We start from the raw sequence: 27,227 nt of genomic DNA, 5'->3' as shown, positions 1-27,227 counted from the left end.
GTGCATGGTCCTGCGGGCTCGTAACGTCAACCCTGGGTACCAAGCAATCACCACCAGAGTGATCACCAGCAAAGCGTGAGTCACCTGAGCGAGACTACCTTTCTTCCACGTGCCTAAGTCGTGACAGTGAGCAGATTATGCGTCACTGACTCAGGATGCACACAAATTCATAGACTTATGTGCACTCGGGGAAACCGGTAAATGAGCGCCGGACATGGAACTAGTCTTGGGCAGAACCTCTAGGACTATCAGCAGATGTGTGGACCGAAGTTGCACTTCTATGGCTCCCGACATGCTAGACCCTGGTGACAGCGTGACGGTTCCTGTTCCCAAAGGAATGGGCGAGCCAGCAGAAGACCCAACTGCCTCCCCACTTCGAGGAGGCAGACCCTTTAGAAGTCCAGTGGGGCAAGACTTCGGTGGGGGGGGGGGGGGGGGGGGGAACTCCTTCTTCTTTGGCAGGGAGCCTTAGAAGTCAAAGGGTGGAGGTTGATGAAAATATGACGATTCCAAAGAGGAAGATGACGACGCTTGTAAAGACTGAGGGTTTTTATACATGTAGGAACAAATGTTTTCTCATTCTTCTTTTGCAATCTGTCAAACTCATGCTTGCGTGGAAGTAAAAGCTGCAAGATGGAGAGTTAAGGTTAATTTCAAATTAATCTTTTATACAAATTTGTAGTTGTAATTAGTTAATTTATTAAAACTTATGATCTTAAAGACAAGTACTTTTACTAACTGTGCATGAAGGGCTTGTGGTGGAACGCATGTTTTAACAATGAAGCATCTTAACCTGGCACAGAGATAATTTATGAAGTGCAGCATCTTAACCTGGTACAGATAATTTATGAAGACAGTGCTCCTGTTGCCACTCTTCTATGAAGGCCTTAAACCACAACCTGGTCATCAGTCAAGGTTGTCATTTTTACTATATGATATTCTCCTCTTAATTAGCTAACCTTCTCATGTATTATTTTGCTTTCCTTACTACTGTTTTATACTTTTTCTTGGGTATTTCTGATATAACAGCTTTATCCTGATGGGCTTGTTTGTAAATGTGATTAATATACTATACGTAATCAGTTGCCTCTATTATAGATACTACTGTATTTGCAGTTAGGTTTTGCTCATAGTACCACTACTGTAGTAGTGGTACTATGAGCATTCATAACAATGCCTCATTTTTAAATCCATTAGTCCAAAGCTTCTAGTTGCCCCTTCTGCTCTATTTTATTTTATAGTTTTACTCAGTTTTTCCTAACATGACAGCTTTATCCTGAGGGTTTTTTGTAAATGTTATTGTTAATTAATAGTATAATCAGTTACTTTCATTATATACATACTACTGTATTCCAATTAGGTAGGTTATATGAATTTATGTTTAAGCTAGGTTTGTAAATATAATTGTTAATACTATAAGCGTTAATACTAAAGCCGTTGCCTTCATTATAGATACTACTGTATTGCAATTAGGTTTTATGAATTCTATTATTTTTAAGCACTGTAGCAATGGTACTATGAGCATTAATAACAATGCCTCATTTTAAATCTGTAAGTCCACAGTTTCTAGCTGGCCCTTGTATCTTGTATCAGTCCACAGAATAAAAGACAATAAGTCCACAGATTTTCTAGTGCCCCTTGTATCTTGTATCAGTCCACAACAGAATAAAAGACAAGGGTTGGAAATCTGTATTTATTAAAAATACTTATGATGTTGAATGAAACTAGTCAACTTACTGTCATTTGGATAAACGATTTACATCATGTAAAATGAAGATTATAATTTGTACATACACACACACAACAAAATTCAAGAAATATTTTTGACTGTGATGGTCCTAGGACCATAAGTTTGTCAGTTTCCTGCCATTTAACTAATGATGGTGTTTATTGTTTATGGAACTCGCAAGATCATACAGATAATTTACATTAATTACAGTGTCCAGTTTCATAAAATTGCATTTCTTTATTATAGTAAAGAACTGGTATCACTAATACAGGTTGTGAGTCATGGTGCTTTCAATAACCAACTTTTTGAAAACATATATTACGGAAGCAAAAAGCTGATCATCTTTTGGAACCTTTGGTGCTGTATGCCATGGAAAAGGTTCACTGGTGCCTTCTGGTACACTTTCTTCAAAGTCCATTTTTTCCTCTTTCAAATTTTCTTCCATAATAAAAGGCTTCTCCATAAAGGCTGAAAATAGAGAAAAGTCATAATTCTAAAAAGCAAAAAAGAAATACTATTAATTAAAAATTTTGATGTTTCACTTCTACTATGTTATTAAACTAACAGGACCAGGACTACTCTTTCAAAAACCTTAAATAATCAGAGCTGGGACCAAAGGTTTAACAAAACTTTAAACTGAAAAATGTTTACATGAAATTTGTTCTGAAGACTTGGGACTATAAGGTACAAATTAATAATTTTTTTGTCAATAATGACTTAATAGAATCCAAAAGATTGTGGACTATTTAAAAAGCAAAATATGGGCTAAATAGAGTATGAAAAACTGAAATTACTGACTAAATTAAAATGACAAATTTTTAACCAATTTGTATTTTCATAACTAACAAACCTTCAGTCTTGACATTAGGATAAATACTTAGCGCCAGCTGGAAACTGGTAAAGTTATTTTCTTACCGCCTTTAAGAGAGGACGTGCTTCGCTTCCGTCCTTTTAAAGCCGGTTTAGTTTGCCCCCTGTTGTTGACTAATATACATTCATGTTACTATCAGATTCAGTGCTCCACCAAGAATGCTGTTTCTTAGTGATATATCTTCAGTGGTAGTATATTAGACTAGATAATTATATTTGCCTCAAAAAACAACCGAGGACAATTCTACAATCTCACAGGGCATAACTAAAGCATTGAAGTTGGACTGTGAGGTCCTGATCAATCGCCAGGCCCTGGGGCATCCTTGATTCAAAAACAAAAATCTGCATGATGCACCAAGTCCTCTTAAACACGGATCCAGCACTTCTGATTCAAACTAACTCATTTTATGCATTTTCAGAACGCTACTTGACATGGTTAGAACTGTATTACGAACGCATCAGACATTGCAAGCTTTCCAACCATATCTATATTGAACTCTTTCCAATTAGTATATGGAATTGATAACCATTTTTCCAGGTATGTAAAAACACATCTGGCTGTACATAGATATTTCTGTTTTTACCTAATGTCAAATCCGAATATACCTTGACTCTGGCAAATACTTGCCACCTTGTTTTATTGGTGACCCTGATGAACATTACTTGCCAGCACCAGCCCAGCTAGCAAACACACTACAGCAGGAGCAAGCATCCACCTGCCACCCTTCACAAACCAGAGGCCTGGGTTCTTCCGTGTTGGGGAGGGGTTACTGTGAGATCCTGATCAGTCCCCAGGACCCTCAGGGCATCCCCGCTTCAAAATAAATCTGTGACTCACAAAGTACTTAAAAGAAGCACAGATCCAGCAATCCCGATTCAAATTAGCATTTATGCATTTTTCAGTACCTGCTTTTCATGGCATTGTTAAAACTGTACAGTCAAACCCCCAACCCATATTTGCATTCTCAAGATTTTTCTGCGGAACTTGTCTAAAAGAAGACTCACTCATTCGCAGGTTTTCCCGACAATATTCACTAATTAGTGTATTTCGATATTTTCAAGACTAAAATATTTTTATGATGCAATAAGATTTAATAATTTTTAAATATATTTGTTAATACTGTATTAAGTTTAATAAAATTATGAAATGTATTTTCTCTCTCTCATAATAATAATAAATATACTTGTTAATACTGTATTAAGTTTAATAAAATTATGTAAATATTTTCTCTCTCTCAATGAGGTGCACATATGTTTTTTGTATGATAAATTATTTACTAATTTTCAAATAATGTAAACAGCAATATCAATTCATTCAAGAGAATGCTTTAGTGAATTAGTTAGATTCTAGTTTAAATCAATAATACAGTGGACCCCCGTATACACATTCTCCGGATTCACGGACTCACACATTTGCAGATTTCTCTCGGGAATGTTTCCCCGCATTATTTCGCGGAAAATTACCATATTCGCGGTATTTTTCTATAAGAAATATCCACAAATTCCTGGTGTTTTTTTTTTATCAATTTTCATTATAAAACCTGCACTTTTTGTGATAAAACTATTGAAAAACCAAGCACATGTATTAACTCTTTCCAATTTGCATTTAGAACTGTTAACCATTTTTCCAAGTGTGAGAAAACACATCTGGCTGTACATAGATATCTCTGTTTTTCACTAATGTCAATGTTTTCCCCTAATGCCAAATGCTACGTTTCATTCGCAAGAGTTCCTGAACTGTTGACTTTTTGTGTCAATAAATGAGAATACACTTCGGCGCTACCTCTTACTCACCACCTCATTATAGGGCAATTAAGTGGGAAAAGAAAAGACCAAAAGGAATAAAAGTAAAAGGCAGAAACCAAAGTAGCTGGGGCCAAAGCAAACCTACATTGAACCTTTTTATATAATCAACAATTTGCCTTACACTGCAATGACCACCCAAGGGGGTTATCTGCTCTATATGAGTAATGCACTCCAAAAGCTGCCTAATGTGGGAAAATAAAACTTGCATGTTATCAGAAATAACACATTAAAATATGTTGGCCATGTGAGAAAGATTGAAAACAAAACACAACTCACCAATTGATCTCGGAGTCTGGAGCCGCTGATAATGCAGACTGTGCTGCAGCAACTCTCCCATACATCACTAACAGATGCAGGAGATCATCAGTAAGAGCAGGGAATGCACGTCCAATGTTAATCAGTGAAGGCAATGATGCCTCCATAATATGGAGCCTCTCCTTTTCTCCCAGAACTGCAAACAAATGAATAAAAACTTTAAAAATCCTCCATTAAACATTCACACATTAATTTTGACATGGAACAATAACTATAAAAAGTTGCAACGAATGATACACAACTATACTACTCTGAAAATAATCCAAAATTTGGCAACAGCACTAAATCTGTAAAAAAAAAAAAAAAAAAAAAAAAAAAATTTGCATGAATGGGAAAAATCCATAAAGTGAAGAAAGGACCAAAAATAAATGCACAGGAGCAATATATATAAGATGCAAAGTAAATACTAAAGTCCCTTTGGTTAAAATACTATAAGTAAATATATTGAAATATTTTTTTTGTTTTTTCATTCATTCTTTTAAGATAGTTGGAGAAATTATATTGCATGTTTTTCTGCAGTTAGTTTTTTCAGATCATGGGCTGTAGCCAAAAAGAGTGGCCATTATGATGGAGGGGGAACTACACACACAAATTCCCAACTGCTTAGGCAGTCTGCCACAGTTCTTAAATTTACTTTTCTAACTGTTAAAAACAAAAAACGGCTACTGACACATGGTTGCTTGACATCCTCAGATGCGAGGGAACACTTGATAAACTCTCAGCACTTGCTCTAACTACTACCTGTAATGTGCAAGTAGCAGATTAGATGCTTCTAACAATGCACAGCTGATCAACCTAAAGTTTTTTTTTTTGTTTTTTTTTTTTTTTTAACAAAAAATGCTACTCCCTGAAAGTGCATGGGAAGGAGGCAGATAAGTAGCATGCTATATGACAAAATTCAGAATGGGAGGAGCACAAAGTTCAACTTTGATGATGATAATCTTACATCCTATGATTTTAGCTAAGTGAAAAATCTTGAGAAGACAACTTGGAATCTTAAGCAAAATAAAATTCAAACAAGAAAACTCCATAGATAAACTAACTTACCAGAAAGTAATGTTGCAAGGGTGGGTTGTATTGATTGCAAGCCTTAGATATGCTTAAAGTAGATGGCATTGCATTTTGTAGAGCCAGATGAGATGTAAGATCAATAGCAAACAGCTGCTTCTCTAAATCAGGCAACTGCAAAAGTTCTGGAATCCAGTTGAGTCCAATTGCTATATGCATGGAAGGCACACCTCGAACTACAGGCCCTATCAGCTCACCATCATAACCCTGCAAATACATAAATATTAAAAATAAAAATTACACTATAAAGATCAAAATGCTAAACTTTAAAAGGTTAATAGTAACTCTATATCATCTCCATCCTCATACCTTTTTTTTTTACGTCAGCTTTTCCTTCATGGAGTTAGACAATCATTTCCCTTTTATTCTTCAGCCTGAACAGAAACCTATATATAAATACGTGGTATATATATATATATAAAACATATGACAAGTCCATTTACTGTTCATGCTATTGAAAACTTTTGGTGTGCTACTTCATGTTCTCTATAATACTTAGGCTTATAATAACATAGCTACAGTAAAATAAAAATCAACTTGCCTGAAAATGAACAAGCTTTGCTAATGTTGTATCTTTAAGGAAAGCTTGATGGATATAAGAGCATACAATACTTCTGATTTCTTGCAGTGCTAAAGCACCTCCATTTTCCTGAAAAACAATGAGTGTAAATCACATGAAGTTATCAATTTAACTGAATATACATTCTTACACCAGAATCTACTGGTAGATTTGTTTCCATATGTTTTATGGCTTTCCACATTGTCATGTGTTAATTTTCTTTTCTATACATTTTGCTATAACTATGTGAGAAGATGTTTGTATTAATCTGTGCTTTGCACTTATTTTATTCTGTAATGACCAGACCAATTCTGGTATGCATGCTCCAATGAATTCCATGCCATGATATACATCTAGTTATTTATTTTGAAAAAAAACAATAACCTTTATGGCACATACCGTATCTTCCTCCTTCTTCAAACTGCTTCTAAAAAGGATCTGAACAGCTGCACTCTCCTGAGTGAGTATGAGTGCACCTTTGAGTTTTTCTCGTTCTTCATCTATGGCTTGTGGTGCCATATTGTTATTCCCACTACCAGCGCTATGTGGTGTGTTCACTAGGGGGGTATTTTGCATTTGCTGGGATAGGAACGTTCGAGATGATAATAAATACACTTGAAGCATATATATTACAAGCTGGAGAAGTGGTGCTGATCTGCAATGTTGAATACCATTTGAAAAGTTCCATTAATAACCTGTACTTTATTTGATCACAAAAATATTTCAAAAAACTGAACTTTGCATGAAAAGTAATATAACATTCTGCTCTTTACATTATTGAAAACACACACTGTAGTTGTTGTCTGATCTACTTCTGGCAGTTTTGTTAAAACAGTAGTATACCATTATAAGACTTAGTGCATCACTATCAATGTATCATACCTAAAAACTCTTTCATCACATCGAAGAACATACAGAGGATCAAGAATGATATCATCTTCAGAAAGCACTTTCCTCAGCTTGCTGCCAATTTCTTTGGGTCTTAAACCTTCCACTGTCATCGCCCACAGTCGACGTGGAAACAGTGAATTAAGTCGCATCCACACTTGACGATAGGTATCTGGTAAAGAATTTTTATTATTTCCAACTACTGTGCAAACAGTTAAAAATTAAAACAAACTGAAGCACAGGATTATTCAAATGTTAAAGTACACTATCAATATGTAATTGTGAAATACAAGAAAATATATAACTTGGGGTTAGACTGCATAATCAATAAAAAAAAATAAAACCTCCAGTCTATGAATAACAGCATTCAATACAATTTATATATACTCTCCTGGGTGAAAATATCAAATTTGCATTTGCTTTAAAAGATCTTACAACTCAACTATATACTGTATATACTGTAAAACTTTAAGATGAATATCAGCAAAATATTTTAGTATATAAATACACAAGACAAACATCAGAAAGAAGCATTACAGATCACTTACATCTATAAACCCTTAATGGACGGATTGATCCTCAGGAGAAGTGATAACAAGTTTGGGGTGGTGGATGGATTGATCCTGTAGTTAAACAATATTGCGCACCATCGATTTGGAAAGAATTGGCAGGAAAGAGGTACCAATACTTTTATAGCCCATAAATTCACTTAAGGCAACTTTTATACTGACTGAGTGTGGGTGTCTCAGGACTTCAGTAGTGCTTGTGACTTGAAGGGGGAATGTTCTGCGTCTCTTTCTCACGACATCTTTTTGTAAATTTGCTTGTAAATATACCAAGGGGTTGCTGTTGTTTTTGGTTCTTGTCGTTTTATGATAGTATGTCGGTTTTAAATGTAAATTACCAAGAAAATTGCAAAAAAATAATAGAAAAAACTAAACAAAAAGTAATATTTTTCAACAAATATGCTAAAAGAATAGCTACTGCTTTTATTTCTTATCTGTTTTGATATTTTGTGAGCAGTAATTATAATTTTACAAAATAACAAAATAAAAGTTATATATTGGAAATAAAAAACATATTATATAAGGTTAGTAAAATTTTACAATTGTCTTGTAAAAGAGGCCCCACAAGGGGCTGTAAATAGTCATTTTCGACTTCTTGTGGAAGGTAGGGAAAATGTTTTAGAATTTTGTTTCTTTCACAAAGCTACATTTGCATATCTTCCTCTTTCCATTCATGTGTCTTTTCGTAAATTGGCAGACTTCAAAGTTTAACTGGCCTGAGGAGCTGCATATTGATATAGTTACCCCTCCAGTATGGTTAAATAAGCATCTTTGCTGGAAATAATCTTATGTTTAACAATAAAGAATGAAACATCTTATTTCAATTCATTACACAGTGGAATAAAAACAAAATTCTAAGAATATTACTCTAAAAATTAATTGGATAAAAATACGTACCTTAAAAACCTTAACGAGGGACACCTGGTTGTAATAAGCATTTGATGGAAGCTGTGAGTGAAGCAGCTAGTGGCCAAAGGTGATATGGTGGCATGCATCGCAAACTATCCAATACCAACTAACAGACGACCTGGTTTGTCTGCAGCATCTTCCATAGCTAAAATGATAATTTACGTTAAGAAAAACCTCAAAATTCCTATATGATACAAAACATTAGAAACATGATATTGTTAGTATACAATAAAGTTTTGTACATACTTACCTGGCAGATATATACTTAGCTTAGGTCTCTGACGTCACGAAAGAAAAATTCAAAACTTGCGGCACACGCTACAGGTAGGTCAGGTGATCTACCTTACCCGCCGCTGGGAGGCGGATGTAAGAACCAGTCCCCCACTTTCTTAGTCGGGTTATTGTCTTCCACCTGTCTCCTGAGGGAGGCTGGGCGCGCCATCAATCGTATATATCTGCCAGGTAAGTATGTACAAAACTTTATTGTATACTAACAATATCATTTTGTACATGAACTTCCCTGCCAGATATATACTCAGCTGATTGACCCCCCTTGGTGGAGGAAAGAGACACATACTTAGAAAGTGGGGACAACACATGTTAAAGGAATAAAAAAAAAAAAAATATAAACCTCTGTTCTTACCTGATTTAGGCAGAATGACTTGATATTTTATGTCTATTAGGTCTGCGTTGCCTAAAGAGTCCTCAGCGAGGGCATGACCTATGGCTGAAGAACTCTTTGGGTCTACCAATGGGAACTGAGTCCACTTACTTGGCAGAATCCAAGCAGGATCTGGTCAATGGGGATCAACCCGCTTACATGCCAGAGCCTATCACTACCAATTGCAAGGAGCCTCAAGCACAACCGATCACCTAACCAAATACTAACATTAGTATACGAAAGAAGGAGTTGCCTCCTGCAACCTCCTTCGTACAACCAAAAACTCAAAATTAAAACTAACAGGGAAAAGGATTAAAAAGGATGTGTTTTCAGCTCCCTGCCCCAGCACTGAATCCGCGATACGTAAGGGCCTAGCCCAAAACACTTTTCATACATAATCGATACGTCCTTTAGGTAGTGATTGGAGAAGACTGATTCACACCTCCAAAAAGTGGCCTTCATAAGGTTTTGTAATGACAAATTCTTCTTGAAAGCCAAAGACGTCGCGATGGCCCGTACTTCGTGCGCCTGACTTTCAGAAGGCTAAACTGTTGCTGATTGCAAGAAGTGTGTGCTTCTCTAATAACATTCCTGATAAAGAATGAGAGGGCATTTTTAGATAAGGGCCTACTGGGGTCCTTTACAGAGCACCAGAGATTGCTTTCATTAGCAGCAAGTCTTTTCTTCCTCTGAAGATAAAATTTCAGGCTTCTCACCGGGCAAAGAGATCTCTCCTCTTCTGTCCCAACTAAGGAGGATAAGCTTTTGATTTCGAAGCTCCTGGGCCCACGGTGAAGAAGGGTTTTCATTCTTGGCTAGGAAAGCCGGAAGAAAAAGAGCAAACCGCGGAGCCTCCTTGGAAACCTACCTCACCTTCTAGAGCCTGCAGCTCACTGACCCTCTTCGCTGACGCTAACGCACAGAGAAAAAGTCTTCATCGAAAGGTCTCTGAACGAAGCTGTATGGGGAGGTTCGAACCTTGAGGACCTCAGGAAGAGCAGCACGACATCTACATAGATTCCAGCTAGGAACTAAAGAGGAGGTTCTTTTAAACCGTTTCAAACGATCTGATTAAATCATGGAGGTCCTTGTCTTCAGATATGTTTAATCCTCTATGACGAAAAACTGAGGAAAGCATGCTCCTGTATCCCTTGATGGTGGAGACAACTAACCCCCGCATTTTTCCCTCAGGAAGATAAGGAAATCTGCTATCTGAGTCACAGAGGTACTGGAGGAGGAAACTTTATGAGTCCTGCACCAACGTCGAAAACAAAAAAACATCCCACTTCGACTGGTAGACTCTAGATGTGGAAGGTCTACGTGCATTGGCAATAGCCCTTGCAGACTTTGCCGAAAAAAAGCCCTTAGCTCTGACGAGACTCTTGATAGTCTGAAATCCCAGTCGACTGAGCAGGGAGGTTTTTTGAGTGAAACCTGTCTAAGTGGGGCTGTTGGCAGATCGACTCTTAGTGGTAGGGATCTTGGGACATCCACCAGCCATTCCAGTACCTACTGTGAACCATCGTGGGCGGGCCAGAACGGAGCTATCAAAGTCATCCTTGCTCCCTCTGAAGCTGCGAACTTCCTTAACGTTTCCCCTAGAATCTTGAAAGGCGGGAACGCGTAAAGATCCAGATTCCTGCAATCCATCAGGAATGCATCTATTGCCACTGCTCTTGGGTCTGCAATAGGGGAGCAGTATAGATCTATCCTCGCATTCCTGGAGGTCGCAAATAGATCGAGATGGGGCCTGCCCCACGTCCTCCACAGCTCCTGGCATACGTCCGCGTGCTGAGTCCACTCTGAGGGAAGGACTTGATTCCTTCTGCTTAGCAGATCCGCTCTGACATTTCTTTCTCCCTGTACGAACCTGGTGAGAAGCCTTATCTTCCTTTCCTCTGACACAGGAGAGCGATCTCGCTGTCTCGTACAGGGAGGGAGAAAGAGTGAGTCCCCCACCCCCCCTGTTTTCCGAATGTAAGCCAGGGCTGTGGTGTTGTCCGAGTTGATCTGAACCATATTTTCCCTTTTTACGAGCGGGGTTTCGAAGAAGGTCTTGAGAGCTAACAAAATCGCTGTTAGCTCCTTCTTGTTGATGTGCCAGGACACCTGATCCCCCATCCAGGTGCCTGACACTTCTCTCGACCCGAGAGTAGCTCCCCAACCTATGTCCGAAGCGTCTGCATATAACACTAGGTTGGGGTTCCGAATCTGCAAGGAAAGGCCTTCCTTGAACAATAGAGGGTCTAGCCACCAACGTAGATCCTCCTTTATCTCTTGCGAAATCTTGAAAGCAAAGTCCAGACTTGAGATTTTTTATCCCAGTTCCTCGTCAGGAAGAACTGTAGGGGTCTGAGTGCAACCTTCCTAGAGAAACGAATCGCTCCAGCGAGGAGAGTGTCCCCAACACGACTCATCCACTCCCTCGCTGTGCATACATCTTTCTCTAGAAAGATTGCTACCTTCTCCAAACCTCGGGTTATCCTCTTGGGGGAACGGAACGCCGAAAAAACCTGAGAAGCCATTCAGAATCCACCCCAGATAGATACGCTCTTGACTGGGGATTAGCTGTGACTTCTCGAAATTCACTAGCAAACCCAGAGAAGCTGCTTAGAATTCAAACGTCACTCGTAAGTCCTCCAGACATTTCTCCTTGGAATTTGGCCCTGATAAGCCAATCGTCCAAGATAGAGGGAAATCCTCACTCCTGTCGAGATGAAGCCACTGGGCAACGTTCTTCATCATTCCTGTGAATACTTGGGGGGCCGTGGAAAGGCCGAAGCATAGGGCCCTGAACTGAAAAAAGTTCCCTCCCCACATGAATCTGAGAAATTTGCGAGAAGAAGGATGGATTGGCACATGGAAGTAAGCGTCCTGAAGGTCCAGCGACACCATCCAGTCCCCGGGACGAAGAGCTGCTAAGACTGATGACGTCGTTCTCCATAGCAAACTTCCTCTTCTTCACAAAGACATTCAGGGCACTCACGTCCAGAACCGGCCTCCATCCTCCTGAGTTCTTGGGAACTAGGAACAAAAGACGGTTGTAGAACCCCGCTGAAAGAGGGTCCTGAACCATCTCTATTGCCTCTTTCTCTAACATCAGCTCTACCGCTAAAGCGAGGGCTTGATTCATTAGTGGGTCTTTGTATTTGGCCACCAGTGCCCTTGGAGTGGTGGTCAAGGGTGGTCTCGAGATAAAGGGAATGAGGTATCCCCTCTTGATGATCGCGAGGGACCAGTTGTCCGCCCCCTTTCGTGCCCAGACATCTGCAAAGTTCAGAAGTCTGGCACCCACAGTTGTCTGGAGAACACACGAACTACTTCTTGGCCCTAATAGACCCGAGAGAAGGTCCTTCCTCTTCTAGGTGGTCTCGAACCTCTGGAGGAAGAAGAGCGAGACGAAGGTCCTCCTTGAAAGGGTTCTTGCCTACTTTGAGCCTCCTTCTTCGTCTTCTGTTGAAACGAAGGTTTCGGGATTCTAGCAGAGCAAGCCAGCATATCCTGCGTCGCTTTTGCTGATAACGAGCTGGAGATATCATTAATAATCTCTTCGGGAAGAGTTTGCGGGGAAAGTTGTGAATACAGCAAGGAAGCTCTCTGTGCGTGAGAACCGCCTTGGTAAGAAAAGAGCAGAAAACGGCCTCTTCTTTACTACTCCTGCACCAAAAAAGTGAAGCAATTTCCCCGGAACCGTCTCTCACTGCCTTGTCCATACAAGACAGAACTGCGTGGAGGTTCTTCAGGCGAAAGAGTGTCTTGCTCTTGAGTCCTCTTTGCCAAACTCCAAGGGTCCAGTCAAGAAAGTTAAAAACTTCTAAGACTCGGAACATTCCTTCAGAGGTGATCCAACTCGCTCATACCCCACGTCGTCTTTCCCGCAGAATTCAGCGCAGAGCGACGTGCGGAAATCAACCAACGAAGAGAAGTCCGAGTCTGCAGAAGAGGGAAGAGTCAGACCCAAGGGCTCTCCTGGACTCGTACCAGAACCCCATCTTACCCGTCAGCTTGGACGGGGGAAAAGAAAAACTGTCTTGCCTTTCTCTTCTTTTGAAACCAACCAGTCGTCAAAGTTCTTCAGAGCCTTCTTCATAGACACTGTAGGCTTCATCTTAACAACTGAAGACTTCTTAGCCATATTGGTCGTTGAAAATAAGGACGGAGGAGACGGAGGAGCAACGGCCGAAAGAGACTCCCCAAAATCTTGCAAGAGGAGGTCTGTCAGTCTCTTATATGAAGAAACCGAAGCATCCTTGGGCAAATCTTCCTCAGAATCCCCAATAAATTCTTCCGAAGAATGACGTCTAGAAGCTCTACTGCCCGGAGGAGAGCTAATCCTTGGAGAGCACCTGCGGTTCGGAGGGCGCCTACTTGGAGAAAATCCACTGGGAGAGCGCTTACACAGGGAGCGCCTAGTAGGAGAGCGCCTACCAGGAGAGCACCTACTTTGAGAGCGCCCTCCCAGGAGAGAGCCTACTTGGGGAGCGCCTACCAGGAGAGCGCCTACTTTGAGAGCGCCTCCCAGGAGAGAGCCTACTTGGGGAGCGCCTGCTAGGAGAGCGCCTACTTGGGGAGCGCCTACTAGGAGAGCGCCTACAAGTGGAGGCTCGTCTGTCGGAAACAAATTCTAACTCCATAGAAGAGCGTCTGGATAAGGGAGAGCGCCTATCAGGCTCTCTGCGCCTGCTAGGCTCTTGGCGCCTGCCAGGCTCTTGGCGCCTGCCAGGCTCTTGGTGCCTATTGGGCTCAAAACCCCTGCCAGGCTCTTGACGCCTGCCACGGGAGAGAACAAAACATCCACAGAGGATTCCCTGTCAGAAGCGCGGGCCGAAACGGGCGCTTACAAGGCTCTGAGCGCTATCCAATCGGGAGTGATCCAACGGGAAGGAGAAAGCTTCCGTTGCCGCCTACAAGGCTCTTGGCGCCTACTAGGCTCTTGACGCCTACTAGACTCCGAGCGTCCGTCAAAAGGAGAGTGGCCACCAGGCGAAGAACTCTTCCTTCGCTCCTGACGAAAACGAGGCTCTTGACGTCTGTCAAGCTCTTGACGCCTAACTGAAGAGGAGCGGAAATCCTGAGGAGAGAGCCTGTCCGGCTCCTTACGCCTGACATGCTCACAACTCTTGCTGGGAAGAGAGGAGAGCCTACTCGGAGAAAGATCCCGAGCTTCAGCCTGCACTTCTGACCTCCTACTAACAGGCTCAAAAGCTTCTCTAGCCAGAGGAGGTTTAGCCGAAGGAACGTTCTTAGACTTCTTTCACCGGAAGTGAGGCGTTCCTTCCGACGATGAGAAGTCCCGGCAATAGACTCCACTAAAGCCGCAATCTGCGCCTGCAGACCCGCCAGGATACGCGCAGGAGATCTCTTAAACTCCTCTACAGGGGACGAAGTCCGAGAGCGCAGAACAGAGAAGCGTAAACGGACGAAATCTTGGTTCTCTTGCGTTCCACTTCTGGTTCTTCCGCGAAGGATTCGGGGCTGAAAGGAAGGGCGCAAGGAGCCTTCCAGGGCCTCTTGAGAGGGCGAGACGACTCCGAGGCGCTCCATCTACGCTGAGGAGAAGGCGACGAAGGATGACGAGAAGCACTGGCGCAATAACTCCTTCTTGGTTCGATCCAAGGCAGCCTGGGAACGAGCAACAGGAACTGCCGCAGAGGGGACGCCTGACCGATGGGGGTTCTCCCTAACCTTCCTGCGGCTTTCGACTTTCCTCCTCCACTGGGTCTGGGAGTCTGGAAGAGGTCTAGGCCTGGAAGCGTTAGTGAGCCGGTCAGACGCACCTCCACTGCACTAGGGGCACTGCACTGATCACTTGCACTATCATCACTCTTACCTTGTCGAGAGCGAGCGAGGCTCTCCTTACTCCTGATCGAGGCTCTCCCAGAAGCAACTTCCGAAAACGAAATCTTCGGGTTCAAAGCTGGGCGCAGGGGCTGAAACCGGAGAAGGAACTACTTCTACTACAGGATTCTCAGCGTCAACTTCACTCACCCTCGATCTACTAGAGCTCCTTGAAGAAGCCTTGCGCACCCTATCCTTCTCTAACTTTCTCACATAAGAAGAAAGAGCCTTCCAACCATCCTCATCCAAATTCTCACACTCTTTGCAAGGGTTAATAAAAGAGCATTCATCTACAAGACGTACATACAGAGTGAGGATCTAATGCAGCTTTAGGAAGCCTAACTTTACATTCCTTCACTGAACAAACCCTAAATAAACTAGGTTTCTTAACTTCAGAATCATCCATGATTATAGATATTGTAAGAGAAATCCAAAAGAAAAATAAAAAAAACAGTCCAAAAAGCGTATGCCAAGCCAACAAACAAAGGGTACTTCACCAAAATCCAAATCGTCGGCAAAGAGAACGAATTTATTTAACTATCGTAGGACTGAACAACAGGTGTTGTCCAGCCGGCGACAGAAAATAATCTGACAGAAAGGGGGAACTGGTTCTACAGCCGCCTCCGCAGACGGCGGGTAGGTAGATCACCTGACCTACCTGTAGCGTGTGCCGCGAGTTTTGAATTTTCTGTCGTGACGTCAGAGACCTAAGCTAAGTATATATCTGGCAGGGAAGTCATGTACAAAAAAAATAATTAAGAGTAATGATCCGGGTTTCAAGTTATGGCTGAAACTATATTTTTCTGAAAATTCCACTGCATATATCCAATTTCAAAAAAAGTTTATCCTCACCTTTGGTGACTGACTGAGAGTCCAACTGAACTTTTGGTGGCAGAATACCCAGATGAGAATCTGCTGATGTACTCTGGTATAGCCAATCTTCAACTAAGCAAAGCTGAGGATAGTGACTTACCAATAACTTGACTAACGAAGAAAACAATCCTGTTGATACCATGAATAGGTTATTAAGATTGAGTTCAAACTTCAACACTGATGCTAAGAGTAATGTAATTACTGAATATATGATTATTGAAAACTACATCTGACAAGCAGTAAGCACTGCCTTACATTCCTTAAAAATACAATATATACATTAAATTTCTTAATGCCATTCATATCACTGTGCAAGATCGATCACAAACAATAAAAATATAAATATCTCCAACATAGTACGCAAAAATAATGTCCACCATGTAACAATTAAGTTGTGAGCACTTGAAAATGATTCTCCTTGCACCGCAGGTACAAGTTACAAAAATGACCTAGCCATTTGCTTGGTCGAAGTTAAAAAGCAATTTTGCTGTACAGTATTTGTTATTACTATTACCCAAGCTGCCAAGGGCCTCAATATGGAAAACAAACTACCACTTAAAACACAAGGAAAAAAAAAAGAATAAAGGCAAACACACAATAAACACTTGAATTATGCATAATTTAACATGATGCTACCTTGAAGATGAAACAAAAGTACATTACAGGCTAACCTGCATATAATCTTTGCTCTCTTTGAGCATGAGAAAGTAAGTATCTGATGGGAAGCTGAGCAAACAGGTGAGGTGAATATGAATGGACACGTCGATTACTGGTCAAAAGTTGATGTGTGTTGTTCAAACGAACATCTTCATATAGCAACAAGTAGTATAGTAAAAGTAGCTGAAGAATCATCACAGATGCAATGGGCAAGCTGCAAAAATAAATAAAATATAACATTTAGTAATCTTCACAAATTAATGTTCTTTACATACTAAAATCTGCAAATGTTAAAATTATGACTGCCCAACAATTATATGTAATTGTAAAAAATATGATGAAATGCCCTTCTTGAAATACCTACTACTATTATTATATTAATAAATACCCTGCAGTTCAAACAGGACCACTCCTGGCACTGCATAAAATCACATAAAACTACAATTCAGTACTACTAGTAACTGAAAAAAACATGAGTTTCACACCAGGCATAAAAATAACTTAACGATGCAAGAATAAATTAGCATCATAAAGAGCAAAGATCATTCCTGCTGAAAACCAAAAGAATGGGGATAAGTCAATAAAAATATCCATACTACAGTATCCTAAAGAAAAGGACAATACTTTAACAATGTTCCACAGTAATCTCCTGACATCCTATACTATCATTAATTTGAGCATCTACATTAGTCATCCACCAATACATTTTAGAACAATAGTAGTTACAGCCACACATGGTGCTTCAACCATTGAGCTGTCCATATCTTTCAAACAAACCAAGTCCTACAGGCATCCCTATGTTATACCCAAGTTCTTCCTATACGCACTATCCCATCTACTAACCACTTTGTCATACCCAAGTTCTTCCTATACTATCCCATCTACTATCACTCAATAACCACTCAGTGGCCGCAAGTTCGATTCTCGGGCATTCCACTGAGGGGTCACAGTGTACTTCTGGTGATAGAAGTTCATTCTCGACGTGGTTCGGAAGTCATGTAAAGCCGTTGGTCCCGTTCCTGAATAACCACAGGTTCCATGCAACGTAAAAACACCATACAAACAAACAAACAAAACGAATAAACTACCACTCAATACCGGACTAAGGCAATACTGACCGTGTCCAGTATTTTCCTCCAGGCACTAGTTTTCCCAACAAAGTCAAACTACTCAAGTTGCCACAATACAGTCTATACCCCCCAAAATAATTCTGAGTTCTCAGGGAAAGTCTTACCAAGACATTTTCCATGCACTGTCCTATTTAATAATTTCTATAGCATTACAATAACAGACCAGCCTACAAACTTATCACATGCCTACCATTCTGTATAAAGACAACACATAACAGATATAGTATAACTAGTATCCTGCCTGACTGCCTTGGCCAGAAAATGAAAAGAAGCACAATGATATATAATACAATGAACACCATGAAAATATGCCAGGCATTAATTTTCTAGTATAAAGCAATTCACTGGTGACACTTTAGTAACAAGTAAGGTAAGGTATTGTATATATTTACACTAGAATTCACATGTAAAATCAATCAAACCAAGCAATGCATGACAAGGGTACTTGCCCTGAAGCTGTGGACGTGTTTGAACCTATCTGTGACGAAGTTATAGATGGGGCTGGCATTACATGACCTGATACTGCATCAACACTTGAGGTCCTCTCACGCATCATGCTTTACTTTTTAAACGAAGTTTTCGAAACACTACTTGAGGGTTTGATAAGCTGGAATGTTGCTGAATGAAATGAAAAGAAAATTGCTTCAATACTATTTCTACCAATTCGACAAAAATTAAATTATCACAGACCTCAACAAAGTTTGAAAGATCATTCCATGCCTCTTCCACTACCAACCTCCTGGAATTCAGAATGTCAACAATTCTCCAAGTAGTGATCTTTGTTACTGGAATCATGGCCCTTTACAGTGTTTCCCTTCACTGTGCCTTGGACCACTAAAATAATGACTTCCTCCCCTCATACCTGAAGACTGATATGACTAAGAAAATCTCTTGTTAAAGCATTGGCAATTGGTGTCGTGCCATGTCTGTAGTTCACAGGGACATATTTTCCTCCTTTCCTTTAAGTAAGATCTCCAATAGCTCTTCCTCCAACCTGACCTGTTCTTTCTATGAGCTTGGTATGTCAGGAGAACTACTTCAGAGATCTTGGTGTAACCCTTATCAGCTCACTGCATGATTTTCCCTATTCCTAGCTATAGATGAGAAGCTCCTACCAAGTTAGAAAATATTTTCTATCACCAAAGTTTGTCCTGATTTAGTAACTAGACCTCAGAGACTTCAATTCTGTGGTGACCATGACCAAGTACTACCTAAATTGAACTGGATACATCATGACCTGGTATGTAGTGCAGTAATACCCCGAACTTATGTGAGGTTTAGGTTCCAGACCCCCTCACGGAAGGAAAACTTTCCCATAAATTTTGTATGGTCTATAAAAATACTAATAAATGCTTACCTCTGGAGTTTGAACATTAAATATGACCCTAATCATGCTCCCTAACCATGAAGCTAACTTTTAAATGAAATTAAAGTTAGTGTAACTTCATTTAAAACTTTAACTCTCTTGCGCACAGGCCAAAAGGGTGTAAGGTACACGACTTTTCCCCCAGGCCAAAAAGAACATACACATGGAAAGGTTTTTTGGTAAAATTCAGTACATCCGAACTATAATTGATACACGCTTCTGGTTAGTGTTATTATGTTGGCAAATGATTGAATTATTTCCTGAAGCAATCAGAACATCTTTACGAGGCTTAGAAATAATAAAAACAATGTGATGATGTGAAATTTTTAAGAAAAATCGTAGATATTTAATGGAAATAATCATGAAAAATATAATCATTAGGTTTAGGGAGTTGGTTTTATACCTAAATTGTGTAAAAATGTTTGATCTTTCTCATGAAAGCAGTAATTTTGCTATAAATGTTTGCTAATGAGCTGTAATTGATTAAAAAATGCTAATTTTTTATGGAGTGCAATTTTTAGATTTTCCAACCTACTTATGTTGGCGTTTTGTATCATAGCTAAGTAAGCTAGTGGCGTCAGGTTTGCGTTTTTTTCATGATTCATCATCTGTTGACCCAATGGCATCAACTAGGTTTTCTATGATTGACATTTTTTTTCTTGAATTTTCCCGAAAACATATGATGCGCCGGTGCACTTACAGAAAAAATTTATTGACGTGCTACGCATCATCAGATCACAAGAGGGTTAATACATTACCCTTAAAAAACAAATAAATAATTTACGTTAAAATAGTTACAGTAACTACTACATACATACATATACTAACATTACCCCTAATTAAGGGGATGCCATTTTCTTTTTCTGCACAGAGTAAAAGACGTTTTCTTTGCATCACTAGGTAAACTTCATAAGTCAGTCATAATGAAGGTACACAATTCAATAAAATAAAGAACACTTACGTATGTACGTAAGTAATGTTCACAGAGGGTGAAGGTAAAATTCATTCAGTTTAAAATCATGTACGTACTAGCGTGAGGGCTAACTACGAACAAAAGAGAAAGAGAGAGAGAAATACGTTACGGATTTACATGCTTTATGCACATTAAAAATGTATTGACCTGTAAAATAAAAAAAATCTTATTTTTATAATAAAATAAAAAAAAATTTTTGTTTGATACTTACCCAGTAATTATACAGCTATTAGTGGAAACTAATAGCTGTATAATTACTGGGTAAGTCTTATATACAAAAACAGCAAGCATGGGAACTCACCAGTGATAAATGTTGATTTGAAAATACCAAGTTTGTAACTAATTTGTATTTTTCATAACTAACAAACCTGAGGTTCTTAACATTAGGATTTACTAGCGCCAAGCTGGAAACCGGTAGAATTAAAATTACACTTGTGAGATCCAGGGACTAATGGCATCTATACCAGGTCACGGGGCATGTATACCCAGAATGCCCATGGCTACCTGTGACCCACCAGTTATATTTCTAACCCAGTTTAGACTGCTAGAGGGGTGGTTCGAGGTGGGCCTTTAACTGTTAATACCTCAGGTTTGTTAGTTATGAAAAATACAAATTAGTTACAAACTTGGTATTTGTTCATACGCGAAACAAACCTTCGGTCTTTAACATTAGGATAGACTTACTATTGGAGGGAGGTAAGTCTCTACAACTGACTGGGAGTTTTGGCCACCTTATCCATTTCTGAATATATAGGGAAATTCTAAGAGAATGGACAATGAACCTAGGACCAAAGATATAAGCGGATCTATTGGTTTTCTCCCACTGGGTGTAGATACCATTCTACTGTTTACTCTTGTCCCTTGCAACTGGATCCACCTTCACCCATCTTTTCCCTATTATCCAGAGGGGTGTGTTGCTACTGAAAAGTATATCATCACCTAAGATAGCTTCACAGTATGGCTGACCACCTCACCTGCATCTAGTCCGTTCCAGCACATGACGGTACCCTCCTTCATATTGCCCGTAGTTAAAGGAGTAGGAAGAAAGTAGTAAAGAAAAAAGACCAGTCATCCCATTCATTCTACTTTCATACCTTCATCTTAGACTAGACGCAAACTGACCCGCCAGGGGCACTGGATGAACTATATCACTTGTTGGGCCGCCACCACTGGACCCAAGGAAAGGTGTCCAAGGATCTATGGGCAACATCTTTCAAATAAAATGAGGTGAAAGTTGTTTGGCGTTTTTTCCACACACAAGCTTTCAGAATTTTATCCACAGACATGTTCTTCTTAAATGCCAGGGAAGCACTCACGCCCCTGATGTCATGAGCTCTAGCTCCCACCTGGCTATCTGACCCTCTGTCTTCTGCCATATAAGCATCTCTGATCGTCTCCCTTAGCCAAAACGATATTGTATTCCTGGACACTTCCTTCTTGTTCCGTCCTGTACTTACGAACAACCTCCGGCACCGGCCTGAGGTTGCCTTGTTCTCTTTAAGTACTCCCTTAGTGCCCTGACGGGGCACAGGAGCATCTCAGCTTTGTCGTTGTCTACAAAGTCTGCCAAGGAAGGTATGGTAAAGGAGTCGAATCTGCTGTCTACTATTGTTGGATTTTGGGTCTTGGCCACGAATTCTGGGACAAACTCAAATACCATTGATCTCCAACCTCTCGAGTGCTTTATGAGATATGAGAGGCCATGTAGCTCCCCCACCCTTTTGGTTGAAGACAGGGCCAATAAGAAGACTGTCTTCAGGTCAGGCTCCTATCCGTGGACTGCCTTAGTGGTTCGTAGGGGGTTTTGTCAGACTACTCAGTACCTTGGTCAGATCCCAATCTGGAGCTTTTAGCTCCTTTGGTGGGCATGACTGTTCAAAGCTCCTCATCAGCATGGCCAACTCCCATGAAGACGATATGTCCACTCCTTTCATTCGTAAGACTGAGGCTAGAGCCGCCCTGTACCCCTTCACTGCAGATACAGACATATGTTTTTCTGTTCTGAGATATATCAGAAAGTCTGCTAACTGCTGAATAGTGGTACCGAGTGGAGACACGTTCCCTCTACGACACCAATCACAGTATGCTGACCACTTTCCTTGGTATACTGTCGCAGATGATTTTCTGATATTACCTGCCATCTGAGTTGCTGCTTTCTGCGAAAACCCTCGCGCTCGGAGGAGATACTTGACAGTCTCCACCCGTGAAGCGATAGGATTTCACCGACTGGTGGTACCTCTCCACGTGCGGCTGACACAGAAGGTTGCTCCATGGAGGTAACTCTCTTGGCACATCTACTAGGAGTTCCAGTAGGTCTGGAAACCACTCTGCTTTCGGCCATAACGGGGCTACCAGGGTCATCTTGAGGTTTTGAGACCGCATTACCCTGTTCAGAACCTGACGGATTAGACAAAATGGAGGAAATGCGAACACGTCCAGATTGTCCCATGGGTGTTGTAGCGCATATTCTGCTACTGCCTCTGCGTCTGGGACTACTGAACAATACACTTCCAACTTTTTGTTGTACCTGGTTGCGAATAGGTCTATGATCGGTCCTTCCCACAACATGAGCATCCTGTCCACTACCTGTTGGTGTAGGGACCACTCCGTTCCCAGAATCTGATCCCTGCGGCTCAACTTGTCAGCAACTATGTTTCTTTTTCCCGGAATATACCTGGCCTTGATGTCTACCAGGTTCTCTATAGCCCACTGGTGAAGTTGAACTGTCATCACATGTAACTGCCGAGAAACTAGGCCTCCTTGCTTGTTTATATAAGCTACTACTGTGGTGTTGTCTGACATCAATACCACTGAGTGTCCCTTTACTCTCTCCCTGAATTCCTGTAGAGCCAGAAAAGCTGCTTTCAACTCCAGCACGTTTATATGGAGTTCTCTGTCCTTGCAACTCCATTTTGCTGACACCATCAACTCCTCCATATGGGCTCCCACCCCAGCCTTCTAGTGACGCATCCGAGAACAGCAAGAGGTCTGGGGAGGATTGTTGAAGGGGGACACCCACTGCCAGATTGTCGTCGTTCACCCACCACAGCAAGTCTTTCCTCACTTCTGCCGACAAGGGAATTTGCTCGTACGGGTTATCTACTGTTGGTGACCAAAACTCCTTCATCCTCCATTGTAGGGACCGAAGGTGTAGCCTTCCTTGTGGTACTAGCTTCTCCAGGGAGGTTAGGATTCCCAGCACCACCTGCCACTGTCTTGCTGGCTGTGTCTGTTTTCCCAGAAAGGCATTCACCACTTGTGCATTTCTCTACTCTTTGGTCTGTCGGGAATACTTTGGCTTGTGTTTGTGTCTATCACCATTCCCAGATATTCCAAACGTTGACTTGGATCCAACTGCGACTTCTCCTGATTCACCACAATACCTAGGCTGTGACAAAGCTGCAGGAGGGCCGCCCTGTCCCATGAGTAATTTCTCCCTGGACTTTGCTATCACCAGCCAATCGTCCAGATATCTTATTAGCCTGATCCCCTGAGCATGCGCCCACGCCGACACGAGGGTGAACACTTGTAAAAACTTGAGGAGACGTTGTCAATCCGAAGCACAGGACCTTGAATTCGAAAGCTTTCCCTGCAAGACTGAAGCGGAGAAATTTCCTTGAAGACTGATGGACTGGTATCTGAAAGTATGCGTCCTTTAGATCGACTGTCAGCATAAAGTCTCCGATTCTGACTGCTTGTAGAACCGTTTTCGGAGTTTCCATCTTGAAACTGGTTTTCCTTATAAACAGATTCAGCGTTGACAGGTCTATTACTGTCCTCCACTCCCGTTGGTTTTGGGTACCAGGAAAATACCTGCTGTAGAAGCCTTTTGCCGGACTGCATACTTGTTGCACAGCTCCTTTTTTTCCATCATCTTCTTCACTTCGTCCTGCAGAATAGTGGCCTTCTGAGATTTGTGGGCATAAGTGACGTGGGGTAATGGTTGATCTGTCAGGGGCGGGGTTGACCTTCGAACGGGATCAAATACCCGATCCTGAGAACATCCACCACCCACTGCTCTGCCCCTAATTCCTGCCACACCTTCCAGTGATTTGCCAGGCAAACCCCCACTGGTGTGGGCCGAGTGATGGGAGGCGCCCATCCTATCTTCTTGAGCCTCTCCCTCTTCCCCTCTGTTGTTTCTATTGTGAAAGGGCCGATGAGTTATCCTCTTTGGGAAGAGGGTCTTGTGACTCTATTAGGGATGCTATGTCTCACTGTCTTCTTTCGAGACATCTGCTGTTGTCTTCCCTCCAAAGGAGTAGTTTGACTGTTAGACGTTTTCCAACTGCCTGTTGCACCAACCTATCGTTAGTGTCCATCCTTCTTCTAGCTATCGCCTCTTCAGTATGACCTCTGGCAACAGCAGTTGCGATTCCAAGATATCCCCATTCCTCATTGCTAACAGGGAATCCAAATCCACATTGCGGCTTAGTCTAGCCAACGCTGCATCTCTCCTCATTAGCAGGATATTTGCCCAAACATTGGCACTTACGTTTGTCAGGTACGCAATCGCCTTGGAACCTGACTGTAGTAATCTAATGAACAATGGTTCATCCACTACTTTCCTTGTTGGTTCCGAGGATGCAATCTTCGCCACTGCTGTTGACCAAAGGTCTAACCAAGAAGCAGCCTGAAAGACAGAAGAAGCTGTTGCTTCTAACGTTCAGCACCGGCTTGGTACGTCATCGAAAGGCACTCCATTTTAACCTGATCCAAGGTTAATCCAGGCCTTAACCTTACACATTAGGGTTCATTTGTCTAGACAGCAAGGGACCTTCGGTGTCGTGTAATATTTCCTTTGCTTTATCATTGGAGGGGGAATAAATTTAAATGATCTATTATATCTTAAAGGAATTATCCCTCCCTGCAATCTTTGCGTTTACGTGTTGCAAGACCGATTCCGCATGACTCGAACAAGGCAATTCATACGACACCTTGGTATCCCTCTTTAGTCCAAATGCCATGTCAATTCCAGAGGAAAGCATACTGGCCGGTGTTTCTGTCTTCTCCGAAAGGTTATTGAACTGACGAATCAAATCAATCACCTCTGCATACGAGGTCCAGAAACTCTTGGTTTTCTCCTTCCTCCGGCTCTAGTGTACCATTCTCCGTCACAAGGGATGTTGTCTCGCCTCTATCTTCTGACAGACGGCCCGGAATTCCACGGCCGCCTGCCCCTACGGCCGCGGTCTCTTTGATCTTTGCTGGCCGCTGTTGGCTCGATCCCGGATAGTCAGCAGGGGAACGAGAATGTCTCACTCTTTCTCTGCTCACGGATCTAGAGCGAGAATCTCGTCTAGATCTCCAAGATGAAGGCTCCCTTAAGACAGAGATAAGTTCGTCTCTATTAGTATTGGCATCGTTTTCAAGTGTCGGCGAGCCCGGCCTCGACCTTCTATCCAGACGGACACTGCCTTCCACGAACGTATCCGCCGAGATGATGAATTAGCGTGCAGTGTGATGAGTGACAATAAAGATGACTGCACAGCATTTTTCTTTCAAGTTACCAAAGTGTAATTTTCACAGAACGACACTAATACAACTCTTAGTTACGTCTCCAATATATTTTAGTTTGTTAACAAATTGTGATAGTATGAAAAATTAGTTTCAATATTTGATTCTTTATTTTTTTTTTTTATTAAATTATGCAATTCTGAAACTGTGGTTTTAAGATTTATTTATTTTATTTATTATGTTTTTATGTTCTTATGGTGAGGGATTGTTTTAATTAATGTCTGTTTTCTTACTTTTTTCATTGCAGTTTAATAGACTAGGATGAGTGAGAGAGTTGCACCCACCTTTACTTGGATACCCACCTTCACTTGGATGCCAACCTCTTTTGGATATAGTAACGGAAGAAAGTATTACAAAGGACAGTATGTATGGTATTTGAGGAGAAAAGCACAGAAAGTGTGAATTGGACTAAAGGTGAAGTGGTTTAAATCAACCGAATTCGAACTTTAAGTTCTCAATCTTTGCTGGGCAATCCCAAGTGGACGTGATAAGTCAGACTTATCTTTCGAACTTTGGAAGCGTTTCCATTCTATGTGGGGAAAAGTGAAGGATTAAGACAATAGTATTACATAAAAGATTCTTAAATGGTTGTCACAATTTTTTAAATTAAGGAAATAAGTTTAGATTCTTAGGTGGTCGGGGTAATATTAAGTAATCTTAAGTTTTAGACCAAGTTAGATATAGGGATATGAGGGTAAGCTTGATATGCTATAGGTATAAGATTGCGCAAGTTTTGTTCTGTAATATTAAGGCAATAAATTAGGTTAAGGAGAATCATCTTTTTGTTTATTTCCTAACTTTCAAATTTGTTCCCACTATCCTATTTCAGTTGTGAAAAAGGCATTTGGGGAAGCTCACGAACGAGCAACTGACACGGAAATAGTCTTCGAGGCAGAAACTCTAGGACAAGCAGCAGAAGTGCGAACTGAAGTTTGCACTTCTATGGCTCACAACACGCCAGACAGCATGACGGTTCCTCTTCCCGAAGGAACAGAAGAGAACGGAAGACCCAACTGCCACCTTATTTCAATGAGGCAGACCATTAGAAGTCCTGTGACGAGACTTCTTAGGGCAGTGGGAGACTACCTTCTCCTTCTCTGGCTGGGGAGCCTTAGAAGTCGAAGGAGAGGAAGTTGAAGAAGACGATGATGACGACGAAGAGGAAGAGGACAGTGATTACACTTGACGAGCTCTCTTCCTCTTCGACTTCTTCTTTGCCAACATCTGCAACACTTCTTCTATAGGACAAAGCAGTCACCAGCAGAAGTAGTTGATAATCACAGGGCAGCTGCATAGAAGCTGTCCAGTGATGAAACTCCAGGATAACAGGTGCAAATTAATATGATTTTCAGCAGGGGAACAGTGCACACACTCGAGGGGTGCAAATAAATATAATTTTCAAGCAGGGGAATAGTACACACACTTGAAGGGCAATTCACATCATGCTAACACGTCCTAGGTTAGGATAGCCAACACAAAGAGATATTCAACTATCTACTGCT

General features: G+C 41.2%; 1 protein-coding gene across 1 annotated transcript in view; it reads right to left on the bottom strand.

Annotated features, from left to right (window-relative positions):
- Window positions 1–1,691: 1,691 nt before the first annotated feature.
- Window positions 1,692–27,227, bottom strand: part of LOC135220198 (integrator complex subunit 2-like) — a 100,562-nt gene continuing 75,026 nt past the window's right edge. Inside the window, 13 exon segments of the mRNA XM_064257483.1 lie at window positions 1,692–2,197; window positions 4,682–4,697; window positions 4,699–4,856; window positions 5,768–5,798; window positions 5,801–5,995; window positions 6,330–6,437; window positions 6,747–7,002; window positions 7,230–7,407; window positions 8,708–8,813; window positions 8,815–8,855; window positions 16,062–16,211; window positions 16,754–16,953; window positions 18,319–18,426. Coding sequence (XP_064113553.1) covers window positions 1,992–2,197; window positions 4,682–4,697; window positions 4,699–4,856; window positions 5,768–5,798; window positions 5,801–5,995; window positions 6,330–6,437; window positions 6,747–7,002; window positions 7,230–7,407; window positions 8,708–8,813; window positions 8,815–8,855; window positions 16,062–16,211; window positions 16,754–16,953; window positions 18,319–18,426 — 1,753 coding nt within the window. The 3' untranslated portion in view covers window positions 1,692–1,991.

The sequence above is a fragment of the Macrobrachium nipponense genome, chromosome 20, assembly GCF_015104395.2.
Source record: "Macrobrachium nipponense isolate FS-2020 chromosome 20, ASM1510439v2, whole genome shotgun sequence".
Taxonomy (NCBI): domain Eukaryota; kingdom Metazoa; phylum Arthropoda; class Malacostraca; order Decapoda; family Palaemonidae; genus Macrobrachium; species Macrobrachium nipponense.
The sequence above is the reverse complement of the archived record's forward strand: the minus strand, read 5'-3'. Positions and strand labels throughout refer to the sequence as shown.